This window comes from Telopea speciosissima, chromosome 4, assembly GCF_018873765.1.
Source record: "Telopea speciosissima isolate NSW1024214 ecotype Mountain lineage chromosome 4, Tspe_v1, whole genome shotgun sequence".
Lineage (NCBI taxonomy): Eukaryota > Viridiplantae > Streptophyta > Magnoliopsida > Proteales > Proteaceae > Telopea > Telopea speciosissima.
Window position 1 is genome coordinate 1,971,515 of NC_057919.1, and position 21,516 is coordinate 1,993,030.

A 21,516-nucleotide genomic window follows, 5' to 3' on the forward strand; every position below is an offset into this window, starting at 1 on the left:
TTATTTAAAAAAATATATTATAAAATAAAATAAAATATTTATTTTGAGTAGATGTAGTAAAGTTAAGAACAAGTCTAGGTTTGAAATTTGGATTCTTTACCCATGGGTCCAACACAACCAAACTGATGGTCTCACTCTCACATAAAGACCATATTCAGTGAGTTTGTGAGGAGGAAACAAACAAAAAATAAAATAAAATATTTATTTTGAGTAGATGTAGTAAAGTTAAGAACAAGTCTAGGTTTGAAATTTGGATTCTTTACCCATGGGTCCAACACAACCAAACTGATGGTCTCACTCTCACATAAAGACCATATTCAGAGTCACCATCATCCACAATGAAAAGAGACTCATAGGTTTATTAATTAATACTTAAAAGCATAATTTTCCATTCATATATTCCTATACTTGTTCCTTAAGACCTACCATGTATACTTGGAACTAAAATCTCTCTATTTTTTGTTTTTTTTTAAGATGTTAGATTTTGGTGGGAAGGTAGGCAGTATCTTTGAAAACCATTTTCATGTTTGGTATTAATCAACACTCCATAAAGCTTTATTGGCTAAGTGAGGTAGAACCATGTCATAACATAAAGTACCCCTACTTAAGGATGAAGAAATCCTTACAATGAACCATCTAATTCGAAGTTACAATAGTGGGCTTAGATTTTCACTTATTATGATTTAGTTGATTCAGGATAGATTGATGGGATAAATGTGTCAGATCTCAATCTAAAAGTTTGAACTATTAGGTGGAAGGGTTCAACTAGAATATGAGGATCGTGCTCCTCTCAGGTCCTGATCGGTCAGGTTCGCAGGTTTGACTCGTAGGGGGGCGGAAATGACGACCTCACCCCACCCGAGTAATGTGTTCGGGTAGGGGGTGAGGCATCATTTCTGCCCCCCTATTAGAAGAACCTACGAACCTGACCGGACAGGGAACCTGAGAGGAGAAAAATTCAGAATATGAAAACACCTAAGGTCTGAAATCAACCAATGTGCCATTATTCATAAAACTCCTTCACAAGTAGTTAAAATTAGAGTATAAATGAAAATATGTAGGTGACATGTAGGTGGAATGACCGTACACAAATATTTTTACGTAATGACCATGGTGCTCTAATACCATAGTATCAAAGCTATGAAGTCAAGTGTTCAATCCTTGGTAAGTGTGAGGGATTTATGTTCTATATTGTTGTGCCCCTTAGTAACACGTGCAGAGTTCTCTATGTGTCAGTTTGCATGTGCGGTGGTGTTATTGTATTTTGATATACGTTATAGTCTTGACTTAATAGTTCGAGTTTTTGGGATAAAAAGGTTGTGTTTAAGTTGGTTGATTGAACAGATCATTCTGAATATTAATTTCACTAAGATGACTTAACCCTGTAGTCTAGATTGACCTCCAATCTTGGTTGGATTTGTCCTAGAAGGGGGTTGTGATAATTTTTTTTTGGTCTAACAAGGCCTATACTTACAATTACAAAGGGAAGGCTAAGACAAACCAACAGAGCTACAACTACAAGGGGAAGGGGGGAGGGGGAAATGGTGCCCTTTAATGGCACAAATGTGACCAGGAGAGTCAATCCCATGACCTCCTATGGGCAAGCACTTCAACTGGCAAGCCTCCAGCCAACTGAGCTAACGTCTGTTCACGAACTTAATGTAAACAAAGTCATATCAGAATATAACTAGAGAGAGAGAGAGAGAGAGAGTTTAAGTCCAAGGGGTCACCTCTAATAAGATACATTAGTATGATACTTTTCTTTTTTTGGATTCCTTAGCAGAATCAAGGGACTTGATCCAATTGGGAAAGAGACATCATAAACCTTGTCATGACACGCTCCCTATCCTAGAATTGACTTTTTTTCTCCCTCTTCTCCTAAAGCCCAATTCTAGGATGATGGAAGAGCAAGCCAAGTGCTTATCCCCAGGGCCCAAAGCCAGCCCACCTCTAATAATAAGTTGGGTCCATGTCAATAATGAATTTAGAAAATTGGACCCACTCAAGCCCAACCCTTTTCATATTTTTTTTTTCTTTCTCTTTCACACAGATGAAATATTGAAAAGTAAAGGGACACTAACTAAATGGTGCGTGTGGCTTGCTAACAAATTATACATGTTTCTTTCAAAAGCCATTCTTTTTTTATCCTCTGAGAATGACTCAAAAGAAGGCAGTGGTAAATAATTGGATGTTGATGTTCCTGATCTTCCCTTTCCTCATCACTTGCTCTTTCCTTCTGACTTTATCTGAAAAAAAAAAAAATGCAATTTTGTAATTATGATTTAAAAGAAGAAAAGAAAATTAAATAAAAATGGAAAGCCAAGGAATCATGAACTCTTTTTAATATTTCTCAAACTATGTAATGCATGTACTTTTTATAATTGATCGTTATAATAAGACAAAAATAATGATGAAAGCAATGACAATTTACATGTCTTTCTCTTTATTATTGTTCAAAAATTTTCTTCTCTTGCCAACCAAGCATATTCTAACCCATCTATCATCTAACATTCTAACCCCACCCACAAATAAAATTGGATTGTCAATGTTGGTTGAGGAAGCAGAACACATTAGAATTCCCAACAAATAAAATTGGATTGCCAATGGAAAGAGAAGAGGTACGGATAGCCATTAAAGGACATCAAACAAATCTAACAGTTTTTATATTAGTTCATCTTGCCAATCTCAATTACTTTTTAGGGGGAATGTTTATTGTTTGGGAGCGTAGCCTACAATGGTAGGAAAAGACAAGAATCATTTTAGCGGCAAAGACATCATTTCAGGGGAGGGAGGGGAGTGTTAGCGGAGGCTATGTTCTTGGACAAGGGTGCGACGGTCATTTTGCACATCCCACAGGAACGATGTACGCTACACGATAAATAATAAGGGACCATAAAGCTAAAATAATTTATGTGGTCTAAGGAACCAATAAATAAGGGATGGATTGTATGTATCAAAACTCTCCTATCACATCTATCCCTTCCCCCCCCCCCCAACACACACACACACAAAAAAAAAAAATAAAAAAATAAAAAATAATAATAATAAGAAAAATCTCCTATCACTATATTAGTTTTAAGGGTTGCACTGAAATTATTAATGAGTCCCATGTTGGTGATGATTGGATAATGATTTATCTTATCCTAAGTTGTTAGTCTTATTTAGTTTAGAAAATTTGGGGTCTTATCTGTCTAGTTTAAGAAAAGTTTTAGTAGGTGAGTCAATCTAAGTGATTAATTTTAGTTCTGTTAATTAATACAAATAAATACTATAAAGCTAGCTTCCCTGAAGATACTGTATAAGGAAAACTAATTGAATGGTGATCCATTAAGTTTAGCTTAAATTAGTCTGTAGAACTAGTATTAGTATAGGTAGCTTCAAGGGTATTGCCACCATTACCTCACAAACTTGAGCGACATCCTTCTGCAGCATTAAATATTTCTAGCTCACCTGGATCTTCCAAACTCATCATCTTACACATAGCCTTCTAGGTCATCTCTAGCCATTTCATTACATAAGAGTAAGTTCATAGAAAAGAGGATTATAGAATTGTGTTGAGAGCACACACAGATCATGGCCCAAGGAAGAGCTATCTGGGCCATTAAATTGGACTAGTGATTTTTCTTGGACCAGTCTGGTTCATGGGCTTATCTCACCCTAACCTGATGGGAAGACCACCTGCCTGGGCCCTGGGCCCTAATTATTATCAATTATGAATGTATTAAAATCAAAACTATGAGTCTATGAGATGGCAAATCCTTGCCACATAATAATAGTTTAAAGATAAAAATAAAATGAAAAAGAGGTAAAAATCAGAAAAAAGCTCTTCCTCGATTCTCGTGTTGAACTTGAATCAATGACGCGGCAGATGGCCGGAGGTGCTCGCAGCTACAGTCGTCACTTGTCGCTGTCTTCCTGACTCGTCTTCTCTCTCTCTCTCTCTCCGATAGCACCATCGCTTAAAAAATCCAACTCCTTCACTGTTAACTCTATCATTCTCTCTCTGTGAGTCTGTGTGTCCGCCTGTCTTAAACTTTTTCTTCTTCGTTTGCGGATTCGTATCTCCCAAACGAGGTTCTGCAGGGTTATCTAATCGTGGGACTTCCAAGTTAAGGATCAGCTCTCGTCGTCTCTTCGATTTGATTTCCTCCTCCAATTCGGTCTTTCTAACATTCTCTTATCGAGTCTGATCCTTCTCTGGATGGCATTGCAGGGGTGCGATTGAATGCATGGAGGTTGTTTTAGGGGAGAAAGATGCAGCCGACTGGATTTACCGAGGAGAAGGGGCTGTGAATCTTGTTCTTGCTTACAACGGATCTTCTCCTGATTTTGTACGTACGTCCATCGCTTGATTAAATTCCTTTTTTTTTTTTTAATTTTTTTATTTTACCTTTCATTGATTATTATTTCATACATTCTTTAGTTACGAGCTTCCGTTTCAACCTTCAAGGAGAGTTCTCGTGTTAGAGACTTTGTGTCGTAGATGCACTAATCCAGTATTCTGTCTGCTGTGCTCTGCTCCTAAGCCCCCTTCTCAGTAAATTTTACTACCCATCCATCTCAACATCTTCATTTCAACTACATTAAGTTTGTTTATATGTTGTTTCTTCACTGCCCAACACTCAGCTTCATACATCATTGCTGGTTTTATAACTGTCCTATAAAATTTTCCTTCGAGTTTCAGTTTTAAAGGAATATGTGGATCACATAACATTCCGGATGCACCTCTATACTTCATCTACCCTATTTTAATTGCTTGTGCAACATCATCCTCTGTTTCTCCTTCTTCATGTATGATTGACCCTAGTTACCTAAAATTTTCACTTTGTTGTATTCTCTTATCATCAATATTCATCAACTCACTTTTAGTCTTATTATTACTAAAGTTTCATACAATATACTTTGTTTTTGTTATATACTTATTTTACATCCTTTTTTATACCAATGTTGATCTCCATAATTCCAACTTTGTATTTGTTCCTGCTTTTGTTTTATCCACCAAAACAATACCATCAGCAGGAAGCATACACCAAGGGATCTAATCTTGAATGTCTTTAGTCAGCTCGTCTATGATAAACACAAACAAATATGAGCCTAAAGCTGGTCCTTAATGTAATCCAATTATAATTGGGAATTCACTACCCTGCTCACCACATGTTCTTACACTAGTCACTACACCATTATACATATCTTTAACCATATCCACGCATTTACTTGAAACACTTTTGTTCTCTAACACTTGCCAAATTAACTTTCTAGGGACTCTATCAAAATCTTTTTCTAAGTCAATAAAGACCATAAGGAGATCCTTCTAACAATTTCTAAATCTTTCCATTAATCTCCTAAGAAAATAAATAACTTCAGTGATTGATCTTCCTGTTATAAAACCAATTTGGCTATCCAAAATATTAATTTTTGTCTCAAGGTGGTTTTAATTACTCTCTCCCGTCGTTTCATGGTATAGCTCATACATGTTAGTCTTCTACAGTTATTACAACTTTGAATATATCACCTTTATCTCTATAAATCGGAACCATAATGCTTTTCCTCTATTCTTTTGGCATTTTTCTTGTGCTTATAATCTTATTAAATAACTTAGTTAGCCAAAGTATTTCACTAAATCCTAAACTTTTCCACACCTTTATTAGAATACCGTATGGACCTATTGCTTTACCTATTTTCATCTTCTTTAAAACTTTCTTTATATTAGATACCCTGATTTTTCGTATATATCTAAGACTTGTTGTTTATTGATGGTTATTATTTATTAAAACCTTTTAAAACACTATTACTTGTATTGTTTTAATTTATTAGGTTGTAGAAATAGCTTTTCTATCTATCTTTAATATCATCACCACTTATTAATAATTTATCATTTTCACTTTTAGTGCGTCTAATATGGTTGAAATCTATACTCTTCCTTTCCTTCATTTTAGCTAGTTTTATACATATTTCCCCCCCTTCCTTTATGCTCAAATTGTTAAAGAGTTCCTCATATTTCTTAGTCCTTGCTTTCCCTACTATTTTCTTAGCTTCATTTCTAGCAAATTTATACCTTCTTTTAAATCCTTTGCATCCTTAGTCCTTTGCCAAGTTTTAAAATTAGATTTCTTAGACTTAATGGCTGCTTAAATTTCATGATGATATAAGCCTTCAAATGCATCCATGTAGCATGCACAGTCTATATGCACAAGTAGAACAAACTAGGTTAGCATGTGCCAAAATCAATATGTGCATTTATCCATCTATATCATATAAAATCTTTTATTGAAAGTGGAAACCATTCCCTCAGTGCGGCATCAATTCTGGAAATTCCAGTTCCTCTGGAATTCTGTATGGCCATTTTTTCTGTCAGCAAATTTTTTTTTTGGGTGTAGAAACTTGATCTACTCATTGGCCTTTGATTAATCTGCCTATGGTTTGACGAATACAGGTTGGAAAAGTGATGCGCATACAAAAGGCTCCCCGGAGCAGATCCCAATGCACTACTGATACCTCAGTTTTGTCCATGTTCGATTGCCTTATTTGGAAAGATACCAATGAGCTTGTGTCATCCACTTCAAAGGAAGTTGTTGGACAACTATTTGTGTTCTATGTGATGAGACCGTTGCTAGGCTCTGAACATGTTGATGTTGGGGTATGTCACTTTTGTAGGTGTACTTGATATATTCATGTGTTCAGCCTTTTAGGGAGAAATGGAGGAGGGTTGACTGAACTTTAAAATTTGATGTGTTAATTTTGAATAACCATCATATATGTAGTATACCCTCTCTAAATGTGTTCAACTTTTGACTTTTGTTATCTGTGTGGAAGCGTATTGATTCATAATAGCGTAAAGACTAGCAAACCATTGACTTGAGCTTGAAAACTGTTATTATATTAGAATACTAGTAGTCAGCTTCTTTGTGAGTGGGAAGTCTAAAACCCTTAATTGATATCTGATCTGGTTAGAGGCTGGTTTTAACTTGTCAATTATGACCTAAGCCTATGAGCCTTAGCTAAATCAAATGCCATTAAAATGGACGAGACTTCAATTTGATAACAAACAAGTCAGTGAGAAATCATGGTTTTTCCTTTTCTCCGTTACTCGAGTGATATAAGATATTGAAGATGTTGTTCTTTCTTTAAGGCTGGTAAAGAAGCTATAATGAATTATGTGCTTTGTTGGCTTATCCTTGGTTGATTTTGGTTGCAGTTCGAAGGAGTTTGTGAATGTTGACAGATCTGACTTGAGTAATCTTTGGCAGTCCTTGATTCACTCTTGAGAAGTTTGTCTATATGTTTATAAGTTCATTATAGTTTTAAATCACTTTTTATTTTCTTTGTGTGGTATCTTAAACTGAGTTATAGCTGTAGACTCTGACTATTTGACGTTACATATTACTGAATCTTTTCTCCATTGCTGGTTGAAAAGATTTTCTTCCCAGTCTCCTTATTCATAGACTGTATGCTTGTAGAACTGTTATCGTAACATCCTCTGCTTTTTTTTTTAACACTCATTCGCCTTCTGCCTGTTTTATTAAGAAGAATGCTTGTTACTTTTACTTTTTCTCGTTTATATTTGTCCTGGATATTCATGTTTATGAACCTTTATGGCACATCATATGCTTGATTTCATATCCAACAATTGAAAATATGCATCCATTGATCCATGTACTTCATGTGCCATCATGTATTTCATTGACATCAGTGGTTTAACAGTATTCAAGAAAAGGCATGAATTGGACATTTAGGAATATCTTTGTCAAGGTGTGACATTGGACTGTTACCAAAATTTTTAGGTAACCAACTAAATGAATTATCTGGATTGATTAATTTTACATGTAGTTTGTTGATAAGCATGGCGTTCACTCAATGTTGCATCCCTGATGGAAAAGATCATTGACCTGAACTCCCTCTGAAAATGGCAGATGCATGTCCTTGTGTCTAGGAAATTCTTGGAGTCTATTGAAAACAAAGTGCGTTGTCAGCGCCCTGCTTGGCGAGTAGATGCTGCCAAGGTTGATACCCTGTGTGATTCAGCTCTTCTTATTTCTGATCATTCAGTTTTCCCTCGTGGTAAACATCATCCTTGATTGCATATTTGGGAGAATCTCAATCTCCCTCTCTTTTTTTTTATAGATTTTTTAAAGCATAGATTTTCATGCAAAATTTCACTTGTACAAATTTATTATAGCTATTTTACACAGATAGGGATGCAAAGGTCTGCATCCCACATGGATACAAAATTTTCTTTCGGAAAATTATTCAAAAAGTACATCCAAGGTGCTATTAAGGTGTCAACTGTCTGGTTGAAATTTAGTTGACATCCTTACCTTGAGGCATGTATGCTAATCCCCTCAGATTCCTATCCAGCTGCTGACAGCTCAGTAGCACCTACAGTAGTGCATGTAGATTTCTATCCCCTCAGTACACTAATATTTTTTCTTTTTTCAATTAAAACATTCCATATGAAGAGGAGGTTTCACAGGATCCTGTGTGATTTCTATAGAAATATATGGATGAAGAACTCCCCCATTAATCTCATGTCCAACGGTTGTTAGAGATACATCTGGAACCCTGCAAAAGCAGAACTAATATCATGTTATGGCCCTTCTCTTTATTGTTTGATGGATAACCATTGACAACATTATTAGCACTAAGAGTAGTGCTAATAGTCAGTTTGTGTTTGTTACAACCGTTTATCCCAAAAGCTCGAGCTGTTAAGTAATGGCAACAACAATGTATGTCAACACCCCCCATATGTGCAGGCCCACACACACATGGCTCTGCATGTGATACCATCACACGACACCGAGGGGCACAAGACATGGGGACTCAACACACAAACCTCTCGCACTACACCTGACCTCCAAACTCTGGTTCCGTGTTACAACCGCTTATCTCAAAGGCTCGAGCTGTTCAGTAAGGGCGACAACAATGTATATCAACACAACAATATGTGTTCAGTGTTTAACTAGGAAGATCGACGACTGAAGCTATTTTTAGTCAGCTGTGAAAAAGCTTTAGGAGGAGAAATATCTTGACATTTTCTTAGGGAACTTAAAAAAAGCATGTCAGAGTTCATTAATAGACATTGAGATCATTTGCTGTGATTTGGAAAGAAAAGTACTTCAAGTTTTAGTAAAATGGGAGAAGGAATGAAGGGTTTTTTAAGGTTGGATAGTTAATAGATGCCTTAAAGTGACCCTGTCTTCTAATCTTCATTCAATCCTAAATAGTTTTTTTTTTTTTTTTTTGTGGTGGGGAGGAGGGGAGAGAGATGGAATGGGAATTTGTACATAGATTGACTGATGGACCTTCTATTTTGAGTGGAGGTATCAACCATGGAAGAAAAACTCGACCGAAACCTGTCGAAACCACCGAGTTAACTCGGTTTCGCAGGTTTCCGAGACGAGTTGAAGGGGGATTTTATAAAATCCCTGGATTTGATCAGGTTTCGATGGTTTCGAATGGTTTGGACCATATCTCGGTGATTTCAACACATATGCCCATCGAAACTAGGGGAAACTTGGCTCGAAACTAGAACAAACAGGTATTCATGCCAAAAACTGCCAGAAACCAGGACAGACTCATTTAAGTAAATGTTTTTGTATTTGTATTTCATTTACTTAAGATATTATTCGTAATTAAGCAAATACCTCCCGATTTGAATCCAATAAAAATAGTTAAAAAATTAAATTCCAGAAAAAAAGTCAACACCCCAGTTCAAGAACAAAAACTGGATTTTCGACGGTAGGTGCAATTTTCAACTTTCTAATGTTGGGGTTTTTCTCAAATCCAAAAATTTCATAAATCTTAATATGGTAAAACATTGCTAAAAACCAAAAGTGCGGTAAAATATTCATTTGTTTTGATGTCCAAAAAAATATTTTCATCCAGAGCGATTTTGACAGCATTCGTGCACACCAAATTAAGTTTGATCGGTACATAACTCCTTCAATATAAATCAGATTTAAACAATCTTGGACTTGTTGGAAACAAAGTTCTAAGACTCGGGTCTCGGTGGCATCTCGGCCAAGCCAGAAACCGAGTCGAGCCGAGATCTTGGCTAGTTGGTGCAATTTTTATTTTTTTGACTCGGACCCCCAACTCGGTGGGTTTTACACATATTTTGGGTTTGAAACTTGGTATCCAGCCTATTTCAGGTCATTTAAACATAATGGCACGCCCAGATTTGCCAAAAAACAAGTCCAAATATGAGTTTTACTTTGGACCATAGGTTGGTAGGCAACGAGTCGTACTAAAAGTCTAAAACAACCTACTCTACATATAATTTAGTAAAACTTTGCAAATTAGCAATCAAAACATTCTAATTAGTACATAATAATATCAATCAAAACATTCAAATAAAAAGTACATTATATCAATGTTCATTGAATTTGGTACATAAAATATGATTGAGTAATAAATTTATCCCCACATTGATCCATAAAGAATTCCCATGTCATGGAATTGCTGTAGTGTTGCACATAGTGTGACACAGTTGCCATATAAGTCTTCTGATCAATATATACCAATCTCCCTATCTTAGGGTACATGGGAGGCTGTTGGTATGAGGTGTAAGATCCACTGCAACTGCCATATTGAGTTTGAGGCATGTATGGCTGGTTTGGGACTGGGAATATGTACCCAAAACCTGACCTAGAGCTTTGACTGTCATACTCAGTTGCTGACTGTCCATACTGACCATAGGCACTATAATCAGAACCGGTGCTCTCCTGGCCATAGTCATAGCCATGATGATGTTGAGATGATTGCCATGACTGATGCTCACTAGTAGTATCTATCCTCATGCTTTCGAAACTTGCAAGCATGGTGTTCATACTGCTGTCATCATCCTGAGCATCTAACTGATGTGAGTGTTGGCGACCCTTCTTTCTTTTGTATGTTTTAGAGTGGCCATCATGGTCTTGATCTTGAGTGGCATGCGTAAACTGAGACTCACCGGTGAAACGCATAGGGTCCCCCTGCGTTCCCACCTCATACTAGTACTGCTCGTGCATCCCCTCATAACGATCATCATAATAACCGCCACTCGGCATGCCATGACCACCACCACCACCACTACCATCACCATCACCACCATCACCATCACCATCACCATCACCATTACCATCACCATCACAATCATCACCACTGTCATCACCACCACCATCATCATCAGCAGGACTTCCTATAGCAGGCTCAAAAGGTTTCAGTGACTCTGTATGTGCACGCCCCTCTTGCGACGACATATAATCCTCAACATCAGTGCCGGTTACAGACGCAATGGTGGGGTCGGGCCTACCCCCAGGCTGATCCATATCAGGTGTACCACGATCCCTCACCCACTGGAATAGGGGATCCTCATCGTCATCAGAGTCCTCTTGGAAAATGTTGGACAGTTCAATGGGTTCTTTATCATTGGCCTCAAATCCTTCACGTATGTGCCTCATCCTTAATCTCATATTGTAGTGCACATACACAAGCTGCTCCAGTCGTTCGCTACCCAACTTGTTCCGCCTCTTTGAATTTATCAATGAGAATGTACTCCAGTTGCGCTCACATCCGGAGGATGAATAAGTTTGTGAGAGCACTCTCACTGCTACCTTTCTCAGGTTAGGTGAACTTGTACCATAAAGCACCCACCAGTCGCCTGCATTACATATATAGAATAGTAAGAATATGTACATTCTAAAGAGATAAAATTATAATTCATAAATGTAAATATGTAATATCATGCCACCTACCAGGGTCTGACTTTTGTCTACCCTCCACTGCAGCTTGTCGACCGAAACTTGTTGAGGCCTCTCTAAAGTATTTGATCTATTTTCAATTTGAGGAATTAGTATTTCCTATTTAGTAATTATATTCATAAACTAACTACCAAAGTACCAAAGTCCCATACTCTCACCTCATCATTGCAAACAGATTCTGTCTTTGGATTGAGCACTAACTTCGCAGTAACAGTTTGAATTGCCTCTAACAATTCTATATCTAGCCCAAGATCATGGGAGTAGTGATACTTTGGATTCAAATAGTATGCTAGTAAAATACATACCAGAAATATGATTTGTTAGTGACTTTACTGACTTAATGTCTTTGGGTTTTGAATATGTAAATGTAAAAAAGTTATAACATTTAAAGTGTAAAGTATGTTGAACTCACCAGCTTTATGCAATGGATGACTCAAGTGCTTCTCCCACTGCTCATTAATGATGTTAGTGTAGGACTTTGCACTTCGAGGTATAGCAGCTCTAACCATTTCCTTCATTTTTTGGATGGCAGTATAAATGTGGGCCAAGGTAGGCTTATTCTCTGTATCAACCATCCTCAGTACTGCCACCACTGGCTCTAATATGGCAACCACTTTCCCAAGTCCTTCCAAAATCCATCACTTGTGATGGTCTGTTGTGCTGCCTTTGCATCTTCTGACTTAGAACCTTGCCAACCAAACCATTTATCACTTGCAAACACAGACCTCAGACCTGTCGCCTTAGTTTGAAAGCTCTTCAATGCAATGTAATTGGTAGCAAATCGAGTGACATCAGGCCTCACTAAATCTCCATTGCATTTCTCCCTCAACAAGGCTAAAGCATAAGAATGGTTGTACACAAAAGTTTGTCACTTGTCTTCCCTTATTTACCACACCCGCCACCAAAGTCTTTTTCCCCATGTCCTTCAGCATTAAATCAATAGAATGGGTTGCACATGAGGTCAAAAAGAGCCGGATCCTCTTACTCTTCTTATTCATCAACTTCTCTCCAGCCTTTTTAAAGTTGGAACCGTTATCCGTCAGAATTTGGATAACCTTCCTTGGTCTTACCTCGTCCACCACTTGCTTCAACTCCTTATACAAGTATGATGCATCCTTTACATTATTTGATGCATCAATGGACTTCAAGAATACAGTCTTTCCATTGCAACTCACCATGAAATTTATGATGGATAGTCTAGTAGGTCCAGTCCATCCATCAGCCATAAGAGTAACCCTATATGTCTCCCACAATGGCTTCAAACTATCAATGTAATCTTTCAGCTCCTGTACCTCTTGAGGCAAATATACATTGTATAATTCATGTGGTGAAGGTCCTTTCCATCTTGCACCAGCCCTCCCTACAGCATCAAGGAATGCATTATAGTATGTTCCTTGTGCTACATTGGCTGGAATGTCATGGTAAAGCATGAACTTGTTGAAGGCTTTTCGTGCTTCCTCTTGTTTACCACCAAATACTTGCGGGATGGTTGGCTGGTAGGCATCTTATTGCTTAAAAGTTGTGGGATCCTGCTCAAAAATGGGTTTTGGAGCTTGTACTCGTGGTCGGGTTTGGGGTCGTGGTATATCTCTTGTCCCAGTGCTTTTCCTCCTCTCATCTTCTTGCACTGGTACAACTGAGCCAGATCCACCAGCTCCTCTTGCTTGCTCATATGCTCTTATATTCTCAAAATGAAAACTTTGTCTACTCTCAGCCAAAGTCTGCTGGTAAATTCTCCATTCAGCCTCTAATTGAAACTCACTGGGTGGAGGCCCAATGTTAGTATCATCTCCGCTACGGACTTCTACACCAGTCCTCTCTAGTACTGCCTCATCAAACTCTTGTTGCATTCTTTCCCTCTTAGCTTTCTTTAATCTTCCTCCTTTCAAGTGTTGTGCCATTGCCAATTTCACTTGGATAGAAACATTTGGGCATGAGGCAACATCCTTGCCTGTACCAGACAAGTGTTGCTTTAACCTAGTGGCTCCTCCAGATAGCAACTTCCCACAATAACTGCATTTGGACTTCTTTTTGTCTACGGACATGGGGACTCCATGTTGCCATGCTATATCAGACATTGTGTACAAAATGTCTTATATTTTACACTGTTACATAAAAAAACATGTATTAATAACCATGGATCACTTAAAGTAAGGTATTCAAGACTTAAAGTATGCTATTCATAGCTCTTAAACGTAATGTCAAGCAACCAGAACTATGAAATAACTATCTCTTATTTATCCCCTAACTCTAGTATTTATTTCTTAATTAAAAATAATATTTTGAATTTTTTTTTAAAATATTTATACCTTAAAGTATAAAAAAATATAATGTAATGATGTATTTGACACCATTTCAAGTTGAATATTATGTACATATGTTGTACATAATTTTCCATAAGCAACAAGTATTTTTCCTTAATATTATATATATATTTTAAAATTTTATAATATATTTATTAAATCTAAAAAATAAAATAATTTTTTTAATGGGTGAAAATAAAAAATCAATCCATGGGGCTGTAGAGCATCCCAAGTTGTTTAACATATATCAAATTCATTTTCAAACAATCACTATTCATCCTATTTTTTTTTCTCAAATAAATCATTTATTTTTCTAGAAATTATAATAAAAAATTTAATAACTGAAAAATAAATCCGACTCCATCAAGTGATAGATCAGGCAAAGATGTTTAACATATATCAAAACCACGTGAATCTAACAAGTATTACACAAATTTTTTTGAAAAAAAATAGATTTGGGAAAAATTAGAAAATACCTTTGAAATCCTACAAATAGGTGATGATTTGGAGTTGAATCTTCACTTTACCACTTGAATCTCACTTCAAACATCATAATCCACCAAAGATTTGAGAGAAATAGGAAGAAATTTGAGAGAGAGAGAGAGCTCTTGGAGTGTTTTTCTCTAAACTTTGGAGAGCTTTGGACAGAACTCGAGATTTCCGAGTTCTGTCCATTGCTCTCTTTTAAAAAAATGGGCATATGGGCATATGGGTCATGAAAACTGGGTAAAAAACCATATAACCCGATACCGAGATCTCGGCGAGATATTGAAATTTTACGACTAAAAAAAAACAGAGAAATATGTATTGAGACTTGGCCGAGATCTCGCCGAGAAATTGCAGTTTTAGGAACCGTAGGCCATCTCGACTCGCTATCTCACGAAACCGAGAAACTCGGCGAGATCTCACGAGTTCTCTAACCATGGTTGGAAAGCCATCAAAACAAATCTTTCTAACAAATCCAAGATTGCTTAAATCTCATTTATATTGAAGGAGATATGTTCCGGTCAAACCTTATTCGATACCATGTCTAAGAACAATATACAGTATCAAACTTTGGATCAAAACCACAAGTAATATTTTTAGTGTTCTTTATGTGAAACTAATGCATGGATTGAATTTAAAATGTCAAAAATAGGCAACACAATAAGAATCAGGGCAAAAAAACAACTTTTGGGCCTTGAAACCAAGGTTCGAGTTAGACTGGAGAAAATCCCTGGTTTCGATCGAGATATGGTCGAAACTGAGACGAACTCGTTTTCTGGCTGGTTGAAACCTAGTCGAAACCCGAGTTTTAGAACCTTGGTATCAACACAAGGGTGTCTTGTCAAAGTATTTTACCCAACCAATCCCCTGGATATCGGGATTCTCATTTTTGGATTCTGTTAGGCCAAATTCGCTACAGGGTAGTTAGGGCAAGAATAAATAAAGGTGTGCCTGAAGCGTGAGGTGCATCCAGGTGCACTCTCTGCGCCTTGCCTTGACCCCAGGCTCACGACTTCACTAAGGTGAGTGCCTGGTTGCACCTTTTTGCACATGGCACATTAAGGGGCACCTCACTGAAACAGACCTCGAATGCCCTTACCTTATTGGATTTTTCTTTTGTAGTGAAAATGCTTTTAAATTGTTATGGATGGTGGTTTAGTAATCAAATACATGCTATATATGGGAAGATTGGCTCGTTTTTGCTTTGTTTGGGGCCTTGGCTTGTGCTCTAAATCCTAAGGGAAAAAAAAATCAGGGAACAAAATGTGACAAAGCTTGATCTCAACAACCAGAACCTGTGAAGAAAAAGAAGAAGAGCACGATGGAGATGGAGAAGAGGAGAGAGCGTGAACATGATAGGGACTAAATGGAATGCTTCTATCGTGGATAGCCTCTCCCTTATATTAGTCCAGCAACCGACTCTTAGTAGGAAATCTACTAAGAGTCTAATTACAACCAAAGACTAAAGTAAATAACAAGGACTAACTTGACTATGACTCAACTTAGACGTAACTTAAACTATGACTCGACTTAGACTTCTCCCACTCTCGACTTAACACTAACTCTCTCCCTCACGGTACAATATATTCAACACAAAAGGTGGTCAGAACCTAGTCTTCAGATGTCCTTTTCAGCAACCAGGTCATTTGCTTTTTTTTTTCTTTCCTTATTCTTTCTCTCCAGCGACCTGTTCTGCCTTTACCACCCCTGTCCCCCTTTTTTATTTTTCCTCCTCCAGCATATTGGGCACTCTGTTTTCTTGTTCTTCTTCTTCCTAGCTTTTACTTCTTTTTTTTTTTTTTTTTTTGTCTTCTCCCTCTCCTCCTTCATCCCCCAATACAACTAGGTACCTTTTTTTTTTCCTCCTCCTCCCTTTCCTTCTTCTTCTTCTTCACCCACTCTTTCTCAGACAAAGGCTGCCAGGCTGCTGCTGTGTTGGGGAAGAGTCCTGATTGTCAGAGGTAAACCAACAGTGCTTATATGCTGATGTTAGTCTTTTTGTTGTCATTTTCACTGTAGTACCAATACCATTGTAAGTTAAAAAAATGCACATGAGTACCCTCAGGCATACACTTTGCCTTGCACCTTGAGTTGAGTGTGCTACTTGGTTTTAACTTTTAATAACATTGCTACTATGGTAAGCCTTTCTTTGACCTGTCTATATGTGCAATGGTCTTAGAAATGATATTGTTGGTTTTTTTAAGGCAAGAATGGACATTTTTGTCGAACAATTAGTGAATATCATTTATGTAAAGTATTGTTATGTTAAATTGTTTTAGAATTGGTTTAATTAAATTTTTTTAAATTTTCTTTTCAGGTGCTCTTAAAGAGAGTCCCTGCATATCAGTTGAAATAAAGGTGATTCTCTATAATTGTTCTTTATCTTTGTTCTTGATGGCTTCTGCTGCTGAATTTCTTCCAACCAACCTTTTTCTTTGTTTTTGTCTTCTCTTATCCTCTGTGTTTTCATTTCATCTTGAGGAAGTGCAGCCCAAATGTGGATTTATTCCATGTTCAAGATTCATAGCTGAAGGAAATGCTGTTAAAAGGAGTATAACTCGTTTCAGAATGCACCAAGTCCTGAAGCTTCATCAAGGAGAGGTAATTTCCATCCTTTGTGTATTTTTTGTGGCCAAAGTATCATAATTTATTCAAATTGGTAATTTTCTATAGGTACTAGATATCAAATCCAACAAGCTATGCTGTGCTTTAATTCCATAGATTGTATAAACAACTAACACCATTTCTTTAGAATTATATTGTGATAAATTTTATGAAAATTCCTGATATTGCTTAGTTTTTTATCATAGAATTCATTAAAATATTATGTTCTTGGGAAAATGAGTGTAGAATTAAAAACACTTATGAATGTCACCAGAAAGACCAATCTGTTTTGTTGTATCATACAGTATGCTGCAAATTCCATAATTACCATAATTGCAATTTTGACCCTCTCCATGAAGCGGGAGTAAGGCTGCGTACATTATGACCCTCCCCAGACCCTGCAGTGGTGGTAGCCTCATACACTGGGTACGCCCTTTTTGTGGCATTCCATGGCCTTCTTTTTTGGCTAAAATATTTTTAGCTGGGCCAACCATGAATCCTTCGTGGTTGGCACACCTATCTGTGTCATGTGGAAAGTTGATATGGCAATTTTAATCATCGGATGTTTATGGAATGCTCTGGATTGGTCAGTGTCAATTTCAGATCCAAGTTCAATCATTTACCTTCTAATGTAATGGCACTCCCTCCCATGTATGTCCATGCATCCCTTTATTAATCTGTACACCCTTTTGGTTGTCCAGAAATTTGCAATGCTTCATTATTCCTTATGTCAAAGTCCATTTCGGCTTAAACTTAACATCGTAGGGGACTGTGGGGTCTATCTGGTCTCTGTGTTCACCAAATTGCAAGGAGTCGTGATATTGTGACCCATGGGAGGATGGAATTTTTATCCTTCCTGGGCCTAAAAGCGACTTTTCGGACAAATCTGGGGAACTTGGGGCAGTTTTGTAGTTGCACTCTCTTTTTCAAAATTATTTGTTATCTGACGTAACTCGTGGAACAGATTATCCAGTTGAAAAAAGATGCACCTTTTCACAATTTGTTATGTGGAGGGATGACTGTCTCTGCTTCTATCACAATGCAATTTTCCCATTAAGAATAATTAACATTTAAGAAAGCTGGTCAATAGTTTTAGGCTTTTAGCTGGTTGTTTCAATAGAAAACAAAAGGCTGGAACCGTGTATGACCTTTGTCCAACTCATAAAGATGACTCTGATTTATATGCCAAAAACAATTTCACACCTTTACTGGGATTTCTTTTGGATAAATTGCAAATTCATATTTGATTTGGTCAATTAATATTCAAGGTAGGGGCCATCGCTGCGTGCGATGGTGAAAGCTCAGGCTGCCAGTATGTAGATGCTGATGCAATTCTGAGGCTTGCCAGTTCATGCAAAAAAATGCTGAAGGTTAGGACTGAGTCATGTCCATCCCTCCCGGGACCTCACGGAAGCAGTACTTGCTCCAGGTTATTGCTCTCTTTTTTAATTTTAGATTCAAGGTGTGCCACAAATCATCAACAGCTACATTGTATTTATAGGCTTACTAGTTATACTTTTTCTACCAACTTTGGCATATAATTTTCTTCTCCAAATTTTAATCATCTCACAATAAACAAAAAGGGAAATTGACTATATCTCAGACTTGTTTCGAATTGTATCTCAGATTTCACAGATTAGTGAGTATGATCCACTAGATCTGTTCTCTGGATCCAGTGAAAGAATACATAAGGCTATCAAGGCTCTCTTTGTCACACCACAGAACAATTTTCGCATATTCCGAAATGGTTCTCTGATTTTTGGGGGATTGGGAGGTGGCACTGACAATACTAATTTCGTGGGTAGTGAGGCACTTGAAGATTCAATTGAGGGTCTTATTCAGGCGGACTATGGTCTGCGTACAGCAAGTTTTCTACAGCTTGTATCAGAGACAATTTTCAAATCAGGAGTGTTGGACCGGCTTTTGGAAGCACAGAAGCTTGATCTGCTTGACATAGAAGGGGCTATACATGCATACTACAACATTGTTTCTCAACCTTGCAAGGTATGTAGAGATTTGGGTGACGGCGAATTCTCACGCATATATTTATCTCTGCATTCTATTTCATTGGAAGAAAGCCTGAAGATTGTGAGGGATTATTTGATGGCTACAACTGCAAAGGATTGTAGTCTAATGATCAGCTTTAGACCGAGGGAAAATGGGGATCCAGGGTCCCCACATAGCAATGTATGCCTGGAGTCTACAAACCAAAGCTTTGAATACAAGGTGTGCTAATTTTCCTGTGTCTTATTCTTTTCTTGGATCATGGCTTGCAGAATAATTGGTGTCAATCACAGCATTCTCTAAGCTCCACTTGTTTGAATGCATTCTGAACTCTTCTTCGTGAATAACCATTTATGGAACTTTTTCCTTTTCTTTTGTTAATAAAAATTTTCCACTATTTCTGGATTTATTTATTTAAGTTAGAAAAGTTTATCCAGTCTATCAGTAGGTTGATATGGTCATGGCAATTGTATATGCTGAGTGAATACCCCAACCTGATCTGCCCCCTATGGGACATGTTCTGTAAGGCCTAATCAAGATGTTGGTTTGATTCATGTTTCATTTGTTTCATTTAGTGAGACATATGCTGGTTTGGTGCAGGTTCAGGTTATGCCAAATGGCTTTTATTATGCCATTGCAGCTCTGCACCATTACTACCCATTTAAATTTAGTCATTCTATTTGCAGCTCAATCCAATTTTATTAGTGCACAGAAACAAAAAAAAAAGGTAAAAAAAAACATTCTAAATTGGATTTGTGAAGTTCATGTCAGCCTGCGCCATTACAGATGTTCACCTACTTGAGCTGGCCCATCCCAGCCCACCTATGTGCCGCCCTAATTGTTCTTTATCAAAAAAAAAAAAAAAAGTGCAGCCCTAATTGATGGATATCATGTTCTTATTTCCTTGATCATGTGTCAAGGTGGATAAATAGTTACCTTGGAGCCTTGATTCTGTGCTTAATCTCTTCTGGCACCTAGAATCACTCAGGCTAAAAAGGTTGACAGCAAGATCAGAAAGCTTTCTTGTTGGCTTCAGTAGTAATTTATGTTTATTAGCTTGGTTGAAGTTGCTCATTTGTTGACATGCATTTGCTTCTAAAAGATAAGTTCTTCTCTTTGCAATACATTTTCATAATGCTTCTGTTTGTAATACCTTATCCTTTTGACTACTTTGAGATCTCTTTTGGGCTGAACCTGTACCTGTAGGTGTATTTCATTGATCTGGATATGAAACCCTTGGAGAAGATGGTTTACTACTATGAATTGGACCAGAAGATAGTGAGCTGCTACACTCAAATGGAGAAGATGGATAATGGACCATCATATTTTGCTAACAGTGGGGGTTCTAAGACTGCCGAGATTCAACCCGATAGCAGTGATGAATGTCCTCAGTGAAAGTTTTGCAGGTAGTGGAAAGTACTTTGTTTAGATTTTGTTGTTCTACTTACATGATGTTGGAGATGTTATTAAATCATGGTTCTCTTTTGTAATGTAACTGCTAAGTGAACTTACCCCATGTTTCATGGAAGAAAACATCGTTTACTGAAATTAAAGTTTAGGTTCCCTGAGAGAGAGCTTCCAAATCTACGTGCTTTGTTTCTCAAACTTCATATACCTATGTTTGCAATGATGAATCCTTCAACAGTAGCAGTATATGTTTATGTCGTGTCCTTGATGTTCTCAGTTTTGATCTAATGTTTTGCATCTGGATGGAAATACATTATTATTATTATTATTATTATATATATATATATATATATATATATATAGGGAAAAAAGGCTGTCAGGCTGCATGGCGCCTGCACCCAGACACAGGAAGTGCAAAATGACCGCCGTGCCCCTGTAAAATGAACAATCCCACCCCTGTTGGATGCCCTACTCGGTGCAGGGGCCACGCAGCCTGATAGTGATCTCCCTCCCATTATATTATTATTGCTATTGCATTTTGATGCTTTGGTTTCTCCTTCATGCTCTAGTATCTCGACAGCTTCCTTGTTATCTACCTTTGTTTCGATTATGCTTACTATGATTTATGCTGTGATCAACTTGCACATTTACCATGGGTGGAGGAAAACTCGGTCCTTTTATTTTATGTATCTACTAGGCCATAGAGATCCAATGGCCTCTGATCTTTTTTTTTTTTCCGCCTAAAATAAATATCCGAAGCCCTGGATCAAGCTCCTGTAGTACTGCAATCAGAACTTGGCATGGGTACCTAAAGCAGCTAAATTACAGGGAAAGTTATGAGAGAGAGATTTATTTGATGCCTTTGATGTGGATATGTTATTTGTTTGAGGCTTCTTCTATAGATGGGGACGACCACTAGAACTTTTACTTATTTATTCATTAAAATTAATATTTTAATTATATATATATATTTA

General features: G+C 37.3%; 1 protein-coding gene across 2 annotated transcripts; it reads left to right on the forward strand.

The window, feature by feature from the left end:
- Positions 1–4,164: 4,164 nt before the first annotated feature.
- On the forward strand, positions 4,165–20,713 carry LOC122658703 (inositol-pentakisphosphate 2-kinase-like). Of its 2 annotated transcripts, XM_043853782.1 has the most exons (8): positions 4,165–4,331; positions 6,434–6,637; positions 7,911–8,058; positions 16,845–16,885; positions 17,018–17,128; positions 18,549–18,593; positions 18,758–19,357; positions 20,342–20,713. In XM_043853782.1, the coding sequence occupies exons 1-8, from the start codon at positions 4,230–4,232 to the stop codon at positions 20,528–20,530; spliced, it is 1,440 nt and encodes a 479-aa protein (XP_043709717.1). In that variant the 5' UTR covers positions 4,165–4,229; the 3' UTR covers positions 20,531–20,713. The 2 variants fall into 2 exon arrangements, with proteins under 2 accessions (XP_043709717.1, XP_043709718.1); XM_043853783.1 differs by lacking the exon at positions 18,549–18,593 and having other exon boundaries at positions 4,173–4,331.
- The last annotated feature ends 803 nt before the right edge of the window (positions 20,714–21,516 follow it).

Excerpts from the sequence above, each read along its gene's own strand:
- LOC122658703 (XM_043853782.1), top strand. The coding sequence starts at position 4,230 with ATGGAGGTTGTTTTAGGGGAGAAAGATGCAGCCGACTGGATTTACCGA. Across the intron at positions 8,059-16,844 it reads TCATTCAGTTTTCCCTCGTG|GTGCTCTTAAAGAGAGTCCC; the intron begins GTAAACATCATC and ends TTTTCTTTTCAG. Across the intron at positions 16,886-17,017 it reads GCATATCAGTTGAAATAAAG|CCCAAATGTGGATTTATTCC; the intron begins GTGATTCTCTAT and ends GAGGAAGTGCAG.